The sequence below is a fragment of the Felis catus genome, chromosome B1, assembly GCF_018350175.1.
Source record: "Felis catus isolate Fca126 chromosome B1, F.catus_Fca126_mat1.0, whole genome shotgun sequence".
NCBI lineage: Eukaryota > Metazoa > Chordata > Mammalia > Carnivora > Felidae > Felis > Felis catus.
The window spans coordinates 40540083-40561865 of NC_058371.1; the positions used below are offsets into that span (position 1 = coordinate 40540083).

Below are 21783 nucleotides of genomic sequence, written 5' to 3' on the forward strand. Positions count from 1 at the left end.
ACTTTTCATTAGTTAGGGAACATGTGAAAATTCCATTTCTTCAATCAATGTACAGACTGTATTATATCTCACAAAATGTTATACTCTCTACATCATGAACTTCCCGGTTTCTCTGTTCTCAAACTGATTTCAATTTATTTTCAAGTGTCACTTCCCCTTAGCATGGAGACTCAAACATTTTTGCCCAGTTCTACAGTAACTTCATCAACAGAAGTGCTGACATGCCATTAGAGATGCTTGATTCTGGTGACGTGGGATCCCCATGGAAACTGAGAGTGGAATGCACCCCAGTTCTACAAATGATGGGCCAAATGTAAAACAAGGGAATAATGCTGAGGGAGTCCATTTAGCATGTAATGTTTTGATGGACAGTCTGATAAGTAACAGTTTAGTAGAAGATTTGCAATTCATGGTTTGTTACCACAGAATGACTCAGAGTTTAAATCAAGATATTTAAGGGAAGGGGCCAACATGGTGGAGAAGTAGGGGGATCCGAAGTTCCCTTGTCTGTCAAAAAAAGCAGTGTTGAGGCCAAAGGACTTTGAACTTCAAGAGTCCGGGTGGTGAAGTGACAGAGACGCTTCCAGGGACCCACTGGGACAACCTACCGGGCCATACGTGCGTGATTGTGAACTGGGAGAGATAAAATGAACAGAGGAGAGGGATCTCCTCCTGCAGAGAGACAAAGGGAAAAGAAAGAGAGGCTGGGGAAGCATAGGACTATATCTGGACAAGAGAAAACCATGGACCAGGACAGAGAGAGCCCTAACTGCAGGGCTTTCACTGGATGGGATGGGCTGCCCTGTTCGTGTGCCTAGGGGAGGAGGGGAGCCAGCCCCAGGCTTGGTAACTAGTTCAGAGTGCAGTCCGCAGTGGGAGAAAGCAATCCCCTCCCTAGAGTGCTGTGGGAAGTATATATCCGCTCAAAGGAGCAGCACTTCCCCAAAACTGGGGTGGATGGGATGGGAACCTTAAAGACATTGGGGTTTAAGTCCCAGCTGGGAGCCAGGGAGTCATGGAGGTCGGTGGAGCAGGACAAACTGCCTCGTTTGCACCCCTGGCACGGTGAGGACGGCTCGAACAGAGTGCTTTGGGATACAAGTCCGGGTAGGAGACATTGGGGTATCCCATTTTTCTCTCCACCACCACCACCAAGGCAGGGCTTCAGGGATTGGACAGCGGGACGGCAGTGGAGGCAGGATTCACCTACACCAAACCACACCCCTCCACAATGGGTAACTGCGTATCTACTGGAGATAGATGCTGTGGAACCAGATGGACCCCTCCTCCAGGCCAGCGCTATTGCATTGCCTAGTTTAATTCTTGCACAATTCTTATTATATAGATATATTCTTCTTTCCTTTTCTCCTTCTTATCTCTTCCCTCCTCTAGTCTGGTTACTTTGGTTGTTGGTTTGTTTAAGCAGACATACTTAATCCATTCTCTTGATACATGTTCTACACCTCCTTCTTTATTTTCCTTTCTCTCACTCTGGATTAAGCCGTATAGTTTCTGTCTGGTCAATTTTTATTTTATTTTCTTTTTCCCCTGCCCCTGTCATTTCTCTCTTTATATAGAATAAGACCTCTTTCATCAGCAACACCTCCACCCTGCTGTTTACTTGTAGCTGGTGTTTCTGTGTTTTTGTTTGTTTGTGTGTTTGCTTGTTTTTGTTCTGTTTTTGTTTATTTGTTTTCCTTTCCAGGGCTACTTCAATGAACAAATCAAAGCACACCTGGTGGAGGGTCCAAAACATCACTATGAGTAGGGTGATAAAGTAACCAAAGTCACAACAGAGGGCAAGTAACACTTTCCAAAAAACACCTCCTGAAGGGACAGGCCCTGGACAGTGTATGACCCCTCTTTAATAAAGTAGTGCTCACAGGTGCAGGACACATAACAAGTTTTTAAAACTTATAAGGGACAGAAAACTAGTCAAAATGACGAAACGGAAGAATTCTCCTCAAAAGAAATTCCAGGAAGAAATGATAACTAAAGAACTGATCAAAACAGATATAAACAATACAACTGAACAAGAATTTAGAATAATAGTCATAAGATTAATCGCTGGGCTTGAAAAAAGCATAGAAGACAGCAAAAATCTATTGCTGCAGAGATCGAGGAACTAAAAAATAGTCATGATGAATTTGAAAATGCTATAAATGAGGTGCAAAATAAACTAGAGGTGGTGACAGTGAGGACTGAAGAGGCAGAGGGGAGATTAAGTGTAATAGAAGATAAAATTATGTAAAAAGATGAAGCTGAGAAAAAGAGAGATAAAAAATTCTGGACCACAAGGAGAGAATTAGAGAACTGAGTGATTCAATGAAATGGAACAATATCCATATCATGGGAGTGCCAGAAGAAGTGAGAGAAAAGGGACGAAGGTGTACTTGAACAAATCATAGATGAGAACTCCCCCAATTTGGGGAAGGAAACAGACACTGATATCCAGGAGGCACAGAGAACTCTCTTCAAACGTAACTGAATTGATCTTCTACATGACATATCATGGTGAAACTGACAAAATACAAAGAGAAAGAGAGAATTCTGAAAGTAGCTAGGGATAAACAGACCTTAACCTACAAGGGTAGACACATAAGGGGAGTAGCAGACCTATCTACTGAAAATTGACAGGCCAGGAGAGGCAGGAAATTTTCAATGTGCTGAATAGGAAAAACATGCAGCCAAGAATCCTTTATCCAGCAAGCCTGTCATTGAGAATAGAAGGAAGAATGAAGGTTTCCCAGACAAACAAAAACTGAAGGAATTCATCACCACTAAATCAGCCCTACAAGAGATCCTAAGGGGGACTCTATAAATGGAATGTTGCAAAGATCACAAAGGACCAGGGACATCACTACAAGCATAAAACCTACAGATAACACAATGACTCTTAATCCATATCTTTCAATAATAACACTGAATGTAAATGGACTAGATGCTCTAATCAAAAGACAGAGGGTATCAGAATAGATTAAAAAACAAAACAAAACAAAACAAAACAAAACAAAACAAAACAAAACCAAGACCCATCTATTTGCTGTCTACAAGAGACCCATTTTAGACCTGAGGACACCTTCAGATTGAAAGTGAGGGGATGGAGAACCAACTATCATGCTACTGGAAGTCAAAAGAAAGGTGGAATAGCCATACTTATATCAGACAAACTAGATTTTAAACTAAAGATTTTAAACAAGAGATGAAGAAGGACATTATATCATAATTACAGGGTCTATCCATCAAGAAAAGCTAACAATTATAAATGTTTATACACCATATTTGGAAGCACCAAAATATATAAACAATCACACACATAAGCAATATTATTGGTAAGAATGTGGTAATTGCAGGAAAATTTAATACTCCATGTACAACAAAGGACAGATCATCTAGACAGAAAGTAAATAAAGAAACAATGGCCCTGAATGATACACTGGACCAGATGGACTTGACAGATATATTTAGAACTTTGCATCTCAAAGCAGCAGAATACACATTCTTCTCGAGTGCACATGGAACATTCTCCAAGATAGATCACATACATACTGGGTCACAAAACAGCCCTCAGTAAATATAAAAGAATGGAGATCATACCATGCACACTTTCAGATCACAATGCTATGAAACCTGAAATCAACCAAAGGAAAAAGTTTGGAAAACCTCCCAATGCATGGAGGGTAAAGAACATCTTACTAAAGAACAAATGGGTCAACCAGGCAATTAAAGAAGAAATTAAAAAATATATGGAAACAAATGAAAATGAAAACACAACAGTCCAAACCCTTTGGGATGCAACAAAGGCAGTCCTAAGAGGAAAATATATTGCAATCCAGGCCTATCCAGGACTATCTCAAGAAACAAACAAAAAATTCCAAATACAAAATCTAATAGCACACCTAAAGGAACTAAGAAGCAGAACAACAAAGAAACCCCAAAGCCAGCAGAAGAAGAGAAATAATAAAGATCAGAGCAGAAATAAACAATATAAAATACAAAAAAAAACAAAAAAACAAAAAAAAAAACAACCCAAAAAAACCCCCAAACCCAATAGAACAGATTAATGAAACTGAGTTGGTTTTTTGAAAAAATAAACAAAATTGATAAACCCCTAGCCAGACTTCTCAAAAAGAAGAGAGGACCCAAATAGATAAAATCATGAATGAAAATGGATTTAGTACAACCAATCCCTCAGAAATACAAGCAATTATCAGAGAATACTATGAAAAGTTATATGCCAACAAACTGGACAACCTGAAAGAAATGGACAAATTCCCAGACACCCACACACTACCAAAAGTCAAACAGGAAGAAATAGAAAATTTGAACAGACCCGTAACTAGTGAAGAAATGGAATCAGTTATCAAAAATCTCCCAACAAATAAGAGTTCTGGGTCAGATGGCTTCCCAGGGGAATTCTACCAGACATTTAAAGCAGAGTTAATACCTGTCTTTCTCAAGCTGTTCCAAAAAATAGAAATGGAAAGAAAACTTCCAGACTCATTATATGAAGCCAGCATTACCTTGATTCCCAAACCAGACAGAGACCCCACAAAAAAGGAGAACTATAGGCCAATATCCCTGATGAATATGGATGTAAAAGTTCTCAACAAGATATTAGCAAATAAAATTCAACAGCATATAAAAAGAATTATCCACCATGATCAAGTGGGATCCATTTCTGGGCTGCAGGGCAATATTCACAAATCAATCAATGTGATACATCACATTAATACAAGAAAGAATAAGAACCATATGATCCTGTCAATAGATGAAGAAAACACATTTGACAAAATACAACATCCTTTTTTAATAAAAACCCTCAAGAAAGTCAGGATAGAAGGAACATACTTAAATATCATAAAACCCATATATGAAAAGCTCACAGCTAATATCATCCTCATTGGGGAAAAACTGGGAGCTTTCCCCCTGAGATCAGGAACACGACAGGGATGTCCAGTTTCACCACTGTTGTTTAACATAGTGTTGGAAGTCCTAGACTCAGCAGTCAGACAACAAATGAAATAAAAGACATCAAAATTGGCAAAGAAGAAATCAAACTTTCACTTTTCGCAGACGACATGATACTCTACATGAAAAACCCAAAAGACTCCACCAAAAGACCACTAGAACCGATATACGAATTCAGCAAAGTCACAGGGTACAAAATCAATGTACAGAAATCAGTTGCATTTTTATACACCAATAATGAAGCAACAGAAAGGGAAATAAATTGATCCCATTTACAACTGCACCAAGGAACCATAAAATACCTAGGAATAAACCTAACCAAATGTGTAAAAAATCTGTATGCTGAAAACAATGGAAAATTTATGAAGGAAATTGAAGAAGACACAAAGAAATGGAAAAACATTCCATGCTCATGGATTGGAAGAATAAATATTGTTAAAATGTCAATACTACTCAAAGCAATCTACACATTCAATGCAATCCCAATCAAAATTGCACCAGCATCTTCTCAAAGCTAGAACAAACCTAAAATTTCTATGGAACCACAAAAGACCCCGAATAGCTAAAGTAATATTGAAGAAAACCAAAGCTGTAGGCATCACAATCCCAGACTTTAGCCTCTACAACAAAGCTGTAATCATCAAGACAGTATGGTACTGGCACAAAAACAGACACATAGACCAATGGAATAGAATAGAGAACCCAGAATTGAACCTACAAATGTATGGCCAACTAATTTTTGACAAAGCAGGAAAGAGTATCCAATGGAAAAAAGACAGTCTTTTTAGCAAATGGTGCTGGGAGAACTGGACAGCAACATGCAGAAGAATGAAACTAGACCAGTTTCTTACACCATACACAAAAATAAACTCAAAACGGATGAAAAACCTAAATGTGAGACAGGAAACCATCAAAACCCTAGAGGAGAAATCAGGCAACAACCTCTTTGACCTCAGTCACAGGAATTTCTTGCTCAACACATCTCCAAAGGCAAGAGAATTAAAAGCAAAAATGAACTATTGGGATCTCATCAATATAAAAAGTTTCTGCACTGCAAAGGGAACAATCAGCAAAACTAAAAGGCAACCGACAGAATGGGAAAAGACATTTATTTGCAAATGACATATCAGATAAAGGGTTAGTATCCAAAATCTACAAAGAACTTATCAAACTCAACACACAAAAAACAAACAATCCAGTGAAGAAATGGGCAGAAGACATGAATAGACACTTCTCCAAAGAAGACATCCAGATGGCCAACAGACCAATGTCACTCATCATCAGGAAAATACAAATCAAAACCACGCTGAGATACCACCTCACACCAGTCAGAGTGGCTAAAATGAACAACTCAGGAAACAACAGATGCTGGTGAGGGTGTGGAAAAATGGGAACCCTCTTGCACTGTTGGTGGGAATGCAAACTTGTGCAACCGCTCTGGAAAACAGTGTGGAGGTTCCTCAAAAAATTAAAAATATATCTACCCTATGACCCAGCAATAACACTGCTAGCAATTCACCCAAGGGATACAGGAGTGCTGATTCATAAGGATACATGTACCCCAATGTTTATAGTAGCGTTTTCAACAATAGCCAAATTATGGAAAGAGCCTAAGTGTCCATCAACTGATGAATGGATAAAGAAGATGTGGTTTATGTATACAATGGAATACTACTTGGCAATGAGAAAGAATGAAATCCTGCCATTTGCAGCAACATGGATGGAAATGGAAGATATTATGCTGAGTGAAATAAGTCAGTTAGAGAAGGGCAGATATCACATGTTTTCACTCATATGTGGATCTTGAGAAACTTAACAGAAGACCATGGGGGAAGGGAAGGGGAAAAAACAGTTACAAACAGAGGGAGGCAAACCATAAGAGACTCTTAAATACAGAGAACAAACTGAGAATGGATGGCAGGGGTGGGGAGGGAAAATGGGTGATGGGCATTGAGGAGGGCACTTGTTGAGATGAGCACTGGGTGTTGTATGTAAGCAATGAACCATGGCAATCTACCCCAAAAACCAAGAACACACTTTACATACTGTATATTAGCCAATTTGATAATAAATTATATTAAAAATAAATAATAAATAATTCAAGATATTTAAAGATCTGCACCTATATTAACTTCAACATACAGAGCAACATGTTAGTTTTTAAAAAAAAAAATTTTAACGTTTATTTATTTTTGAGAGACAGAGACAGAGTGTGAGTGGGGGAGGGGCAGAGAGAGAGGGAGACACAGAATCCGACACACAGAGCCCGATGCAGGGCTCAAACTCACAAACTATGAGATCATGACCTGAGCCGAAGTTGGACACTTAACTGACTGAGCCACCCAGGCGCTACTATTAACAAATTGCCACGAACTTAGTTTTTTTACTGCTACTATCAACAAAATGCCATGGACTTAGCAGCTTAAAACAACATAGATTTATTTCCTTACACTTCTGAAGGTCACAAGTCTGGCACACATCTCACTGGGCTGAAATCAAGATGTCATCAGGGTTGTGCTCTTTTCTGGAAACTTTAGGGGAGAATAAATTTCCTTGACCTTTCTAGCTTCTAGAAGTTGCCTGCATTCCTTGGCTCCTGGCCCCTCCCTCCATCCTCAAAGCCAGCAAGGACCAGTTGACTCTGTCACATTGCATCACTTTGCCACTGACTCTCCTGCCTCTCTCTTCCACTTTTAACCCCCTGTGATTACACTGGGATGACCTAGATAATCCAGGATAATTTTCCCATATCACGTCAGCCCATCAGCAACCTTAATTCCCCTTTGCCATGGTAACTTACCATATTCACAGGTCCAGGGGATTAGGATACAGACATCTTCAGGAGGGGTTATTCTGCCTACCACAAACAATATGCTTCCTTCATAAAACTGATAAATACATCAAACCCCAAAGGCAGATTTATTAAGTGATTTAGAAAACATTTCAGGTAACCTATCTATACATTGGATAATTGTACATAACTGCAGTCTTCTGTTCAACACAAACATTGGAACTAACACACAACTGTCACCTGGCCCGACCCAGAGTCCAGAAATAGATTTTGATATTGAAGACTGATATTAAAGATTGAAGATTTGATTTGACATTGGCCTCAACATCCTAATTCAAACTAGACAGTGAACTTAGCAATACGAATACTGAACACATTGTGGAATAATTGGGCATAGAGAGCAGAATGCAGTTTCTGTTTGTGGACAGCTCAGTTTAGTCCTATGGTGGCAGGGGAAATCCTAAATTCCTAGGCTTGGGAATGTCCCATACAGACACAGACACACTTAAACTTTCTTACACAGTGGCCCTCTAAGCAGTATTCTAAAACATTCCAGTTTTCTATGCGTTATACTTCATGTGAGACAAAAAAACAGACTGACTTTCTGTTGCTAAGAACATACCTGTTCTAGAAAGCAAAATTCAACTCAACAGTTTAGAAACAGACTAAAAATACTATTTTTGAAACCTTGGGAAGCTTGTTCTTCACTAGCAATGGAACTCAAAGAGCAGTGGATGACTATCTTCATTTGGGTTGGAGCTTTCTAGAGTCTTAGCTCAGTCCTGTGGAAAACTAGACTTGGCCCAAACCATGTCAGCATCCACCTTCTGGTAAATGGATTCCTCAGGGCAAAATTTAAAATTGATTCGTATTTTGAGAAAATGGAGCAAGGTGTCAACAGTGTTACCCATGTTGAATGCAGTTTATCATGAAGGTCCCTCAAGTCTGTGAATCTTGTGCACATGGAAACATAAAATGTGGCAGAATGGGGTGTAGGATGAAGTGAAGGGGAGGAAAGCACTTCCTCAGATGGCTGAGAACTACCAAAAGGTGTGACAGTACAAGTGAGCTGAAGGCCAGTCTATACAGGAGCTGGCCCAGCTTCCCAAAGTTAGCCTTTTTCTCATGACTAGGGGAACTCACAGGAAGCCAAAGGGTACATTCAAACCCTTAACTCAGAAAGGTGTCTCTTGTTACCATGGCAACCATCCAACCGGCCATTGTGGTAAGAGGGGGTAATCAGTAATAACCAACTCATTCCTTCTTAGGCCCTGCCCTCCAAGATGAATGCTTCAGAAAGAAAGTACAAAGCTAGGCCTAGAGAGATCCTAGGGACAGAACCCAGGCCTGAGAGTTAAAAGGTCTGGCTGCAGCTTCAGCCCTGACTCAACCATGCTGACCCATCTATGCTGAGAAGGTTCTGAGTTCAACCAATTCCCTTTGGTGTAAACACCCAACAGACATAGTGGCCTCCAAACTCACCCACAGGGGCTTGAGGGGTGAGACAAGTCAAGGTGTAATTCCCTCATCCTTCACCTGGTAAATGTGTGACACTGAGTCCATTACTTAAGCTTCTAGGTCTTTATCCATAAGAAGAGGACTCTATCCCTCAGTCAAAACAAGATGGAGTGTCTGGTACAGACTGAGCCTTAAGTCAATTAAGTAGCATGATTTCCTTTCTCTGGTCCCATGTAGATGTTACTCTACCTATTTGATTTGTCTTCTTTTCAGACTATTCCAGTCTATCTCCTTCAAGATTCTGCTCAAGTTCCATTTCCTCAAGAAGCCTTCCCTCTTCCCTGAGCATTCAAGAGATAATATGGATAAAGCATCTAGCACAGCTGGCACAGGACACTCTCAATAAATAGCAGCCACTTTTTCTACACAACTTGGTGCTTATATTTAGACTCCTTTAGTATATTGCTAAGTATTCACTTTACCTCCTCCATAAGAGCATAAGCACACTGAAGACAAGGTCATTTCTTTTTTCCCCTGATGGAGCTTAGGTCACTGCTCCATAAATTCTTAGTGAACTCACTAAAGTCTTTAAGACTTCAATACACACACATATGGGCACCTGGGTGGCTCAGGTGGTTGAGCATCCAACTTCGGCTCAGGTCATGATCTCGCTGTTTGTGGGTTTGAGCCCTGAGTTGGGCTGCCTACTGTCAGTGCGGAGCCCACTTCCAATCCTCTGTCCTCTCTCTGTCTCTCTCTCAAAAATAAACTTAAAAAAACAAAAACACACACATAAGCTGAAGTGAGTTTAATCTTGTCCAGTGAGGAGACAAGTAAAAGGCAGTACTACTTCATAAACGTGGTAATAACACCTTACCTTTTATATCTTTATAACAGCCAGTGCGTACATTACCTCATGTCATCTTCACAGGCATCCTTTGGGACCCCAGGTATCACTTCCCAGTCTCTTTCCCAGCAACGTCCACAGATAATATATATACAAGGCACCCTGGGACATTCCCAGATGCTTCCAGAGAGCAGCTGCCCTATTTCATGCCCAGACACACTGAGAGCCAAGGAGCTCAATATCTTAGCATCCTCAAAAATCCATGGGGGGAAGTTGTGGCCCAAAGTCATGAAGCCAGCAAGTAACAGAGCCAGGACTGGAACCCAGGTATGTGTGACTGGGAGTCATGTGGCTTTTCCCCTTTAGTCCCATAAGTGCTACAGGCTCAGGTCATTCCAGTCATCTCTTTTTCTTCTTCCTCTGTATTTAACAAAGGTCTTATTGAAAATATCAGCCTCTCTAGACTACTGATAAATGGTTTGTGCTGACCCTCGAGCTGTGAGGCTCAAGGAGTATAGACACAGCAAGGACTGCCAACGCCCATGCTTGGTGACAAAATCCAAAAACTCAGGGAAACAAGGGTAGGAATATTTGATATACTGCCCTTCCTCACTAAGAAGTAATTCATCTTAGAGTTCTCTGTTAAACAAGAAAGTTTTATGCATGTTGCCCTCCAAAGGAGGGTTTTTTCCTGTAGTATTTCAAAATGGTTTAGACTGATTGTAGAGAACTGACAATGTCCCTAGGCTTGGATCACCCACCATGGCAATGCCACAAGCCACAGCGGAGAAGGCAGGAGGCTGGGAACTGAATAGATGTAGGTTCAGATTCAGCTCCTTCACTTACTAGCTTAGGTTCTTTAGGTGAATGACCTAACCTCTTTGTGCTTCAATTTTCTCAGTAATAAACAGGAATAAAGACAACAGTTCTTGGGCTGCTGGCTCAGCCAGTTCTGCTGGCTCAGTCACAGGAGCATGCAACTCTTGATCTCGGGGTCATGAATTCAAGACCCACGTTGTGTTGTAGAGATTACTTAAATAAATAAACTTTAGGAAAAAAAAAGCAACAGTTCTACCTTTAGGGCTATTGTGTGGACAGGAGATAAAGCATGTAAAATGCCTAGCCCAATGCTGCCACAGGGTAAGTTCTCGATAAATGTTGGGTCTGAGTATTAGGCATCACATATGTGACTAGGGATACCAACAGACTCTTTTATGCAATTTCTCTTGTGATAAACTAAAAAGTCTCTCTTTTATACACAAGATAAAGTATACAGAGTATGCGGAAACGTACATGGCTGCAAAGTGTAATCACTATACCAGACTGGAGTTAAATATCAAAACCACCCTACCCAGAGGCTTTCTTCGAGAGGCTCTGAACACAGGGGCAGCCACCAGAGAACACACTATTCATGGTCATCAACTAAAGAGCCTCCTGAGCGCCCACAGCAGCCTTAAGGATTTCCCCACCCGAGGATCCACGCAGGAGGGTAATGGAGAGCTTCCAGGATGGAGCCAGGTTCACTACGTATTTGTGAGAGTGGACTCCTCCTACCCCCTCGGCCCTCGCTTGCTATTCCACCGATAAGTCCTGCCGACTTTACCCATCACACAGCTCTCAGATCTGCCCACTTCTCTCCATCTCCACCATCATCAGCCCAGTCCACTCTCTCACCTGGACTCCTCCAAAAGCCCCCTAACTGGTGTCCCCACGTGACAGGGTAGTGCCGGTAGTGTCCTGGGACCAGCTCTTCTGAGGGCAGATTGTTAAATATTAAGGAATTCAGTGAGACCTGCTTATTAAGTTGTCAGTGGCTTGAAACAAGTCACAGCAGGGGTAGTTACCCTGTGGAAACTGGTAAACACTACGAACTGGGACGTTTTTCTCAGAGAGCCGATGTCCCAGCACACCACTGCCTGGGCCCCTTCCAGTCAGAGTGGAGCCCCCTCCAACAGCTTCCTGGTGCCCTTCAGATAAAAACAAAAGCACATCTCACTGTCACCATCTACACCCCAGCCTCCCTTGCACCTGGCTCCCCTTGTCCTCCCTTCTGGTCATGCTGGTCTTTCAGTCCCACCTGCTAGCCTAGATCTGCCCCCTTCACAGCGGTTCTGAACAGGCTGCTCCCTCTGCCTGGGTCCCTCCTCCCACTTTCTCAGCCCAGCTAACTTCTACCAATAACTCAGGTCTCTGCTTAAGCGCCACTTCCTTGAAGAAGCCTACCCCAACCTCCTGACGGATCCCACCCCCTGGTATAAGGTATCACTGCTCTGGGCCCCTCTCCCATGTCACACCTATGAGAGTCGGGAGTTTATATTTATAATTATTGATCAATGGCTCTTTCCCTTTTCCAAAAAGGTCTTTACAGAAAGTGAATTATTTTTTTCCCCCCAAACATGTATAATGTAAAGAAATTGCTATGGGGGAACTGAAAGAAAGCCACAGCCAGACAGGGCCCTGGCTGACCAGGAACTTAGAGCCTTGACAAGACACATTCCTACACACAGACGAAGAGGCAGTGTACGAAGCATGCCAAGTGGAGCTGAAGGCATTCAATGGAAGAACTAATTTCCACTGCATGAATAAATCTGCGGCAAGTTTATGGAGGAGGTGGTCTGGAGCTGATCCTGGAGGAATGGCCAGAATTATGTACAGCTGTCCAGGAGACAGAGGCCTATTCCAGAGAGGGCTCAGCCAACCATCTTGTTGGGAGCCAATAAGAGGAGGTGATGCTACAAAGACAGGGTAAGGCCAGACTGTGAAGAGGCCTCAAACAGCAGACTGGGGAGTTTGGCTTTGGCTTTTATAAAACAAAGAACAATAAAAATAAATTTAAAAAGAACAACCATCAACAAAATGAAAAGGCAACCTAGGGAGAAGATATTTGCCAATGATATATTCAATGAGGGGCGAATATCCAAAATGTAAAAAGAACTTACACAAGTCAACATCAAAAAGCTTAATAATCCCATTAAAAAATGGGCAGAAGACAGGTGAAAACATTTTTCCGAAGAAGACATACAGATGACCCACAGAAGCATGAAAAGATGTTCAACATCACTCATCATCAGGGAAATGCAAATCAAAACCACAATGAGATAGCATCTTACACCTGTCAGAATGGCTAACATCAAAAAGACAATAAATAACAGGTGCTGACAAAGATGTGGAAAAAGGGAACCCTCATGCACTGTTGGTAGGAATGTAAATTGGTACAGCCACAGTGGAAAACAGTAGGAAGGTTCCTCAAAAACTTAAAAATAGAAATACTATTATGATCCAGTAATTTTACTGCTATGTATTTAATCAAAGGAAACAAAACACTAATTTGAAAACACTAAAAATGCACCCCTGTGTTTACTGCAGAATTATTTACAACAGCCAACACAGTGAAGCAACCCAAGTTTCCATCAATAGAGGAATGGATAAAGAATATTACTCAGCCATAAAAAGAATGAAATCTTGCCATTCATGACAACGTGGATGGATGTAAAGGGTATTATGCTAAGTGAAATAAGTTAGAAGAAAGAAAGGTCGTACGATTTCACTTCATGTGGAATCTAAACAAAACGAATAAACAAAAAAAGGAGAAACAGACTCATAAACACAGAAAACTGGTGGTTGCCAGAGGGGAAGGAGTTGGGGGATGGGTGAAATAGGTGAAGGGGAATAAGAGATACAAACTTCCAGTTGTACAATAAATCTTGGGGATGAAAAGTACAGCATTGTATATATATATATATATATATATATATACATAGTCAATAATACTGTGATAACATTGGTGACAGATGGTAACTATATTTATCATGGTGAGCACTGTATAATGTACAGAATCACCAAATCACTATGTTGTACACCTAAAACTATTATAACAATGTATGCCAACTATACTTCAATTAAACATTAAGTAAAAATGAAAAACAAATTAATTTTTTGAACAGGGGAAGGAACTTGAAAGTAGTAATCTTAGAAGACAAATCCATACACATACACACACATTTACACATTTTCAGGCCCATATCTATAAAGCCAGGAACAAATTCCAACTGACAATAGCTTTCCAAACTCATGGAGCAGATGGAGGCCATTTTGAGCTAGAGATGACAGACACATGGCGCATCTGGACAGAACTCCTTTCGAGGGAAACCAAACGCCTCTAGTTCAGCTGCTGAGAGATACTTGCTGTAGTCAAGAATCCAAAAGCCTTGGCCTGTCTAGAGCAGCCCAGCCCAGGTATCTGTGGGCCATAGAACAGTCTGAGTCTTCTGTTGTAATGTTAAGTCCGTAGCTATACTCAGACCAGAATATATTTGGGCCAGTTGTGATTCTTTTTTATTCTTTTTTTTAATTTATTTTTGAGAAAGACAGAGTACAAGTGGGGGAGGGGCAGCGAGGGAGAGGGACACACAGAATCCAAAGCAGGCCCCAGGCTCTGAGCTGTCAGCACAGAGCCCAATGCAGGGCTCAAACTTGTGAACCATGAGATCATGACCTGAGCTGAAGTTGGATGCTTAACCAGACTGAGCCATGCAGGCGCCCCAAGCCAGTTGTGTTTCTAAGGCCCCCTCAGCCAGAGGGTTTGCTGGAATTCTGGTTTCCTAGTTGAATGTGGAAATTACCACCTACAGAACTGTACTCTGCCCTCCAGCTCCGACCCCCCACATTCCTCCACGGGTCGTTTCATCCACTCAGAACTGATAGGACTCAGGCAGGGTTTAGAATGTCTTCCAACTACTGATAAAGGAGGGTGGCTGTCTGGAACGATGCTCTGACATGGCTGGCCAGTAGCCTTGAGGACCCCCACTCCCACCCGCCCCCGCACTGGCTGCCAGAGCAGGCTCCTGGGAAGTGGTGCACAATTTGCCATTCCTTTGGTCCAAAAAAGTGCTCTGCAGCCCCTGATCAAAAAGCAGGTGCCCTCCTTCAAGGACTTCAGAGGTCTGATTTTGGGGTCAGGAAGCTAATTTTAGCTACTTGATTAAGCTTTTGGTTAAGCTTTGGTTAAGCTTTTCTGATATTAACTTTATAGCACTCTCAGATAATTTTTCAGGAGGTCACGCACATATCACGCATGGTACAGACAGGGGCCTACGGAGGCATGCTGCAGGTTCCAAATGCCCCGCTTAGGTAGATTATGGATTATATTATCCAATTTCAATAAAATGACTCTCATAAAATGGACAAATGGCTAAAGTAATTCCTGTAGTGAACTTTATTTAGTACATGTAACATCAGCATAAGCAAACAGGAATATGGAAGAACTAACACTTCTATGAGAAACTAATTTCAGACACATAAGGAGTAAAAACGATAAGGATCGAATCAGATCTAAAAAGAAATTAGTCCAGGGGTGCCTGGGTGGCTCAGTTGGTTAGGGGTCCGACTTCGGCTCAGGTCATGATCTCACAGTTGATGAGTTTGAGCCCCGCGTCAGGCTCTGTGCTGACAGCTCAGAGCCTGGAGCCTGCTTCGGATTCTGTGTCTCCCTCTCTGCCCCTCCCCTGCTCATGCTCTGTCTCTCTCTGTCTCAAAAATAAATAAAACATTAAAAAAAATTTTTTTTAAGAAATTAGTCCAAATAATTCAAAATTATAAAAATTGTTTGAATTATGGATTTTCCTCCACTATCTCTAATGGTAATTCTTTCATATGGATCTGTATACTGTGTGCTATGCAGTACTGTAAATACTGGGAAGATGTCATAATTGATACATATTTAAAATGTTTTTAAATTAATTTTTTAGGGGCGCCTGGGTGGCTCAGTCAGTTAAGCGTCTGACTTCGGCTCAGGTAATGATTTCACGGTTCGTGGGTTCGAGCCCCGCGTAGGGCTCTGTGCTGACAGCTCTGAGCCCGGAGCCTGTTTCAGATTCTGTGTCTCCCTCTCTCTCTCTGCCCCTCCCCCACTCATGCTCTGTCTCCCTGTGTCTCAAAAATAAAATAAAAATATTAAAAAAATTTTTCTAATTAATTTTTTAAACACAAGTATATTTCACTATGCTCATCTTTTAAATTTTTCTATTTTTTTCTATTTTTGTATGTTTTAGAACACGTAATATATTAGTATACAACATATCAGTACATGACAGTATAATGGCAACACAGATCCTAATTTAAAATATATATAATTGAGGGGCGCCTGGGTGGCTCAGTCGGTTAAGCATCCCACTTCAGGGGTTCCAACCTCACCTCCGGCTCTGTGCTGACAGCTCAGAGCCCAGAGCCTGCTTGGGATTCTGTGTCTCTCTCTCTCTGCCCTTCCCCCACTGGTGCTGTCTCTCTCTCTCTCTCTCTCTCTCTCTCTCAAAAACAAATATTAAAAAACAATAATAAAATAAAATATATATAATTGGAGGTGAAAACTTAAAATGTTTACTATTTATTTGGGGGGCATAGCCAGTAAAGCTTGGAGACCACTTAGAGTCAGCTCAGCAGCCCTGAAGCCCCTTCCCAGTTCCCCTTTCTCACTCAACAAGTCTATAACCAAAGGTGAGCCCCATTCTCCCACCCAGCACAGTGTTGGGGAGAGGCAATTTGAGGGGGGCCTGTCTTCCCCAGCTCCTACCCCTGGTCGCCCTTGGTTCTTCCCAGCTCCAGAGCCCCTACCTGATTGTGCCATCGAATGACGTTTCCAAATCCCCCTGTCCCAAGTCGTTCTTTCATCTCCCAGGCCCCACATGTCTGGGTTGGCAGCGAAGGTGACCAGCTCATACTGAGGATGTGCTAACTCTGTAAGCAATTTGGTGTGGGGGATAAAAGATTAAAGTTAAGAAAAAATGTAACTCAAAGAGAGGGAGAAGGTAAGAGATACCCTTGCCCTTCAATAAGAGAGAAGAAAAAAACGAGCTGGTTTTCATTTATAAATAAACCATGTTGTCTAGCTTATTTCGGGGTTTTGGTGGCAAACGTGTTTTTCTCACCCTTCCCCCTCCCTCCACCTGGGCTGTTGTAGAAGGAGACAGGCAGGAAAGTCACTGGAAAGAGAGAATACTCCGCCCCCCCTACCCCCACCCCCACCTCGAAAGGGCATCCCAGCCTGGACTCCAGCAAGGGGCGCCCTGCCCCGCGCGCATTCTGTTTAGGGTGGCTGGGACAGAATCTGTTGCTGAGTTTCCCCATGGTCATGGTCACGTGTTGTCTTCACTCAGTCCAAATGAATCACGGCTCTCTCCCAAAGCCACCCACCTCGAAGCGGCCACCTGTACCCACCCCGCCCAGGGCTGCTCTGGACCTCCCAAGTCCAACCCGCACAAGAGAAAGGCTTCTACGACCGGAAAACCCCGACTTTTAAACTCGACAGAAGTTTCTTCAGCAGCCTCAAGTGAAGAGGGAGGTGCCAGCTCGCCGTTGCAGAGGAGACGCAGGGTCTGCAGGTGGCACCAGGGGGTCCCCGCGGCCGCCCAAGGGACTCACCTGTCGTCAGGGACGCAGGGCAGGGGAGCCGTTCCCCGGGGCGGGGGAGGCGGGGCTGAGGTGAAAAAACCGGGGGCTATGGCACCTCCCCAAAGACATTAAAATGCGGGAATCTTAAACCTCCCAGCCCAGCGCGACTTCCTCAAACACTTCCTGCTCTGACGTCACAGAGCACGTGGGCCGCGGCCCGCCCTTAAAGGCGCCGCGGGGGGCGCCAGCCTAGGCCACGCCCCTTGCCCGCGGTCCTAGGCCACGCCACCGGGCAGGATCCCGGGTCCCTGACCCAGGTGATTCAAGGGGGGCAGCATATGGCTTCTAGACGGCCTGGGTCGGACTTAGACAGGCATTGCTCCTTGAGATAAAAGCGGCCCTGAGATGAACCCGAATACGCCCGCGCCCTCTTTAGACAGTGACTTTAACCTGAAGCGGTTTCTGGGACTGGGGAGATGGGGATTTCCTCACTGGAGCCCTCCTGGGGTGAACTTGACACGCTTCCTAGACTTCTAACTAGGTGGAATTTCCCGCACCCCCGCCAGGATTGATTTAGAGAGTGTTTACAAGAATTGCCGCGGGCCTCCTCTCCTCAGGCTGCATCCCCCTTATCTGGAGGATTTTTGGCTCAGTATCGAGAATGATAAATCGCAGCTGTACTCCCTGGAAACGACAGCCCCCCCCCCCCACCCGCTTAAGAAAAAAATAAAGAAAAAGGGGGAAAAATCTAGTAGTGTTCACACGAAACTGCAGTTTCAGCCGCAGTGATGTAGGGAAATTGCGAGAGAAACTCACAGCGCTGAGGTTTATGGTTCAACTCCTACCTACTTGACATAAAATAAGGTCTTTGCTATTGAGTTTCTTGGTTCTGTGGAATTATATTATCACACAAAGGTGTGTGTGTGTGTTGGTTTACTCAAGCAGGAAAAAAATTATTAAAGGAAACATGAAGATAATAGCTCACATTTATAGAGTGCTTACCAAGGGCCAGGCACTGTCTAAACTGTACCTAGAATTCGTCGTTCAGTCCTCAAGGCAATCCTACAAATTGGACAGTAACTGCATTATTGTTAACCCATTACACGGAAGAGAAAACTGATGCAGGGAGAGGAAAATATGTCAAAGTCACAGGCCAGTAAGTGGATGAACTGATATTCCAACCCAAGCAGCTAGTTCTTGGGCCCAAGGTTTTACTATTTGGTTAAAAGGGGCATACTAAGAAATTCAAAAGGAGGTAAACTGGATTTTGAATCCTAATACGCTGTTATTGACTACTTTGAGGTTTTAGGGCCAATTACTGAACCACTCCAAGCATGGGGTGGTAACCACTCTTCTTTAAAACGTGGACAACATTAGGTTGAATCACATGAAATTGTCGTTTTCTTTAATGAAACAAAAACAGTTGTGGGGCGCCTGGATTGCTCAGTTGGTTAAGCGCCTGACTCTGGTTTCAGCTCAGGTCCTGATCTTGGGGTTTGTGAGTTTGAGCGTGGTGTCGGGCTCCATGGCTGCTTGGGATTCTCTCTCTCCCTTTCTCTCTGCTCCTCCCCAACTCTTTGTCTCTCTCAAAATAACTTTATATTTTTTAATGTTTATTTATTTTTGAGAGAGAGAGAGACAGAGTGCAAACAAGGGAGGGACACAGAGAGAGGAAGACACAGAATCCGAAGCAGGCGCCAGGCTCCAAGCTGTCAGCACAGAGCCCCATGCAGGGCTCAAACTCACCATGAGATTATGACCTGAGGGGAAGTCGGACACTCAACTGACTGAGCCACCCATGCCCCCCTCAAAATAAACTATACATTTTTTAAAATTTATTTTTGAGAGAGACAGAGCACAAGTGGGGGCGGGGAGAGGGGCAGAGAGAGAAGAAGACACAGACTCCAAAGCAGGCTCTAGGCTCGGAGCTGTCAGCACAGAGCCCACCTGGGGCCGGAACTCACAAGCCGCGAGATCATGACCTGAGCCGAAGTCGGATGCTTAACCGACTGAGCCACCCAGGTGCCCCAAAATAAATAAACTTTAAAACAAACAAAAAAACAGGGACGCCTGGGTGGCTCAGCCGGTTTAGTGTCTGACTTCGGCTCAGATAGTGATCGCACTGTCCAGTCTGTGAGTTCGAGCACTGCATTGGGCTCTGTGCTGACAGCTCCGAGCCTGGAGCCTACTTTGGATTCTCTCTCGCTCCCTCTCTCTGCCCTTCCCCCACTCACGTTCTGTCTTTCTCTCTTAAAAATAAACATAAAAAATTCAAACAAACAACCAAACAAAAAACAAAAACAGTTGAAACAGCAACAAACATAAGTGGTTTCATCCAGTTCAGCCTAAGAGTCACTGGAGGACAAGAGGGCACACAAGTCAGAGAAAGGAATCAGCAGGGTTATTGTAGACAGAGGAGTTCATGGCCATAGTTATGCCTGACACAGAGGACACTCGTGTCTGCACATACATCAACCCAAACAGATGAGATGGGTCATCGGTACCCAGGGCCACCTGGTATTTCTCAATTTACCCTATCCTCACTGCTAATTAGCACATTCAGTTTCAAAGCAAGAAGAGAAATAGACATAAGTAAATAACTGTAAAGCATTCTAAGTGCAATATAAGTTTTTATTTAATACATAAAACATTTATTGAACACCTATATACGCTGGCTCTATGTAAAGTCTATTTCCTATATGACATCATAAAATAATTTCTCTTCTGTTCTGTCACTTCTGCAAATCACTGTCTATGAGAAACTTTGCAGATCCACAGATCTGCAAAAATTTATTCTGCATCATTATAATTTAAGAGTTCTGGCTGGCTTAGTCAGTGGAGCATGTGACTCTTGATCTCAGGGCTGTGAGTTTGGGCCCCACATTGGGTATAGAGATTACATAATAACAAAATCCTTAAAAAAAAAAAAAGAGTTCTCAGTTGCTAAGCTCAAAATAACTTGGTTTTCAACTGAACATATATCTCTCTGGTAAGATCACATATATTTAGATTTTTAAAAATTTGATGATGGCCCAGAAAGGGGCCTCCAGATTTTATCATATCCCATGATATTTATCATCTTAAGCCCCATTTTCCCTCCAGATAAGACATGTCCACTGCCTACGTCTGTTCTCTATCCTGCTCTAGAGAGACGTGAGCAAACTGTTTAAAAAAAATATTTTCAGATGCAGCAAAAAAAAATACTCCTTTTTCTTCCTGCTTTGGAGCTTAATGCTCTTTTAGCAGTGACTATAGGGTAATCAGGAAACACTGAGCAGCCTGAGTGCTTCACACAGTCCCCAGGCACCACCAACACAGGGGATATAAGCAACGTAACTCTCATCAGAGGCACCCAGAATCTTATTAAGGACATAAGACCCACGGAGACCCATCAAGTGGTGAGTAATTAGGACCAGGCAATAAAAAAAATCTGTGCTAATTTGTTCTGCTGTGGAGGCAGTACACAGTACTAGTGATAAGGATAAATTTTCTAAGGGGTTTATTTTAAAATAAATTCTTCTTCCGAGGGTAAGTCAGAGATAACTATCTTCTTACGCAGTCTTTTTGTGTCATCAGATGAGAAAACTCTGCTCTCTCACCTGATAGCAGCCAGGCAAAGCAGTACTGAGCTCTTTTGAATGAGGAAAGAATTGTTCTCTGAACAATCTGGAAGCTGAGTCATAATAAGAGAAGCCAGCTTAACAGATAGGAAGGTAACAAAACAGACCACTCGGAATAAGAAGGATTTCCCTCGCACCCCAGAGAGTCAGCTGTGGTTCAGTGATTTCAGCAACTCTCATTATCTTTCCAAGTTTGTTTTACCCCAGCCCTGCAGAGAGAAGACTCTGCAAGTCAGGACTTGCTCCTTCAACAAACAACGATTCTGCCAGAAAAGTTGGAAAACTCGTTAGTTGGAAGACATGAAGGAACGGCTTTTCTTCCAGGGGAGTTGGGAGATGGGGATGGGCTGATGGAGACTGAGGGTGAACAGGAGCATCAGCCAGGACCCCTCAGGGATCAGCGCTGAGCTAGCTGCAGAAGAAGGAAAAAGAAAACGTGGCTAACTTCCATCTCTGTGAATGAGATCTGGGCCAATAGTGAAACTTTAGAGAAGCAGACCCTGCGGGGCCACTGTGCCTCAAATCTTGCATGAAGCACTGAAAGCTGAGGATTTAGGGCACTGAGTCACCCTTTCTGGAGAAAGATAGCTTGAGGGAGGAAAACACCTTGCATGTTCCCCTCATTTTTACACACACATATTTTTATTCCAGTAAATGAAACTAAAGAGAAACAAGTAACTAAAGGACAGCTGCCCACCCCTTGGCAATGA

At 42.8% G+C, this 21783-nt stretch overlaps 1 protein-coding gene across 4 annotated transcripts in view; it reads right to left on the reverse strand.

Moving 5' to 3' along the window:
• Positions 1–17654, reverse strand: part of IKBKB (inhibitor of nuclear factor kappa B kinase subunit beta) — a 73283-nt gene extending 55629 nt beyond the window's left edge. For 2 of the 4 annotated variants that reach the window (XM_045055486.1, XM_011281493.4), the window contains exons 1-2: positions 17484–17654; positions 16677–16799 (exon numbers count right to left, since the gene is read on the reverse strand). In XM_045055486.1, coding sequence (XP_044911421.1) covers positions 16677–16781 — 105 coding nt within the window. In that variant the 5' untranslated portion in view covers positions 16782–16799; positions 17484–17654. Of the gene's footprint in view, positions 1–16676; positions 16804–17483 lie in introns of those variants that run through there. The other 2 variants (XM_003984751.6, XM_011281494.4) reach the window with 2 other exon arrangements.
• Between the last annotated feature and the right edge of the window lie 4129 nt (positions 17655–21783).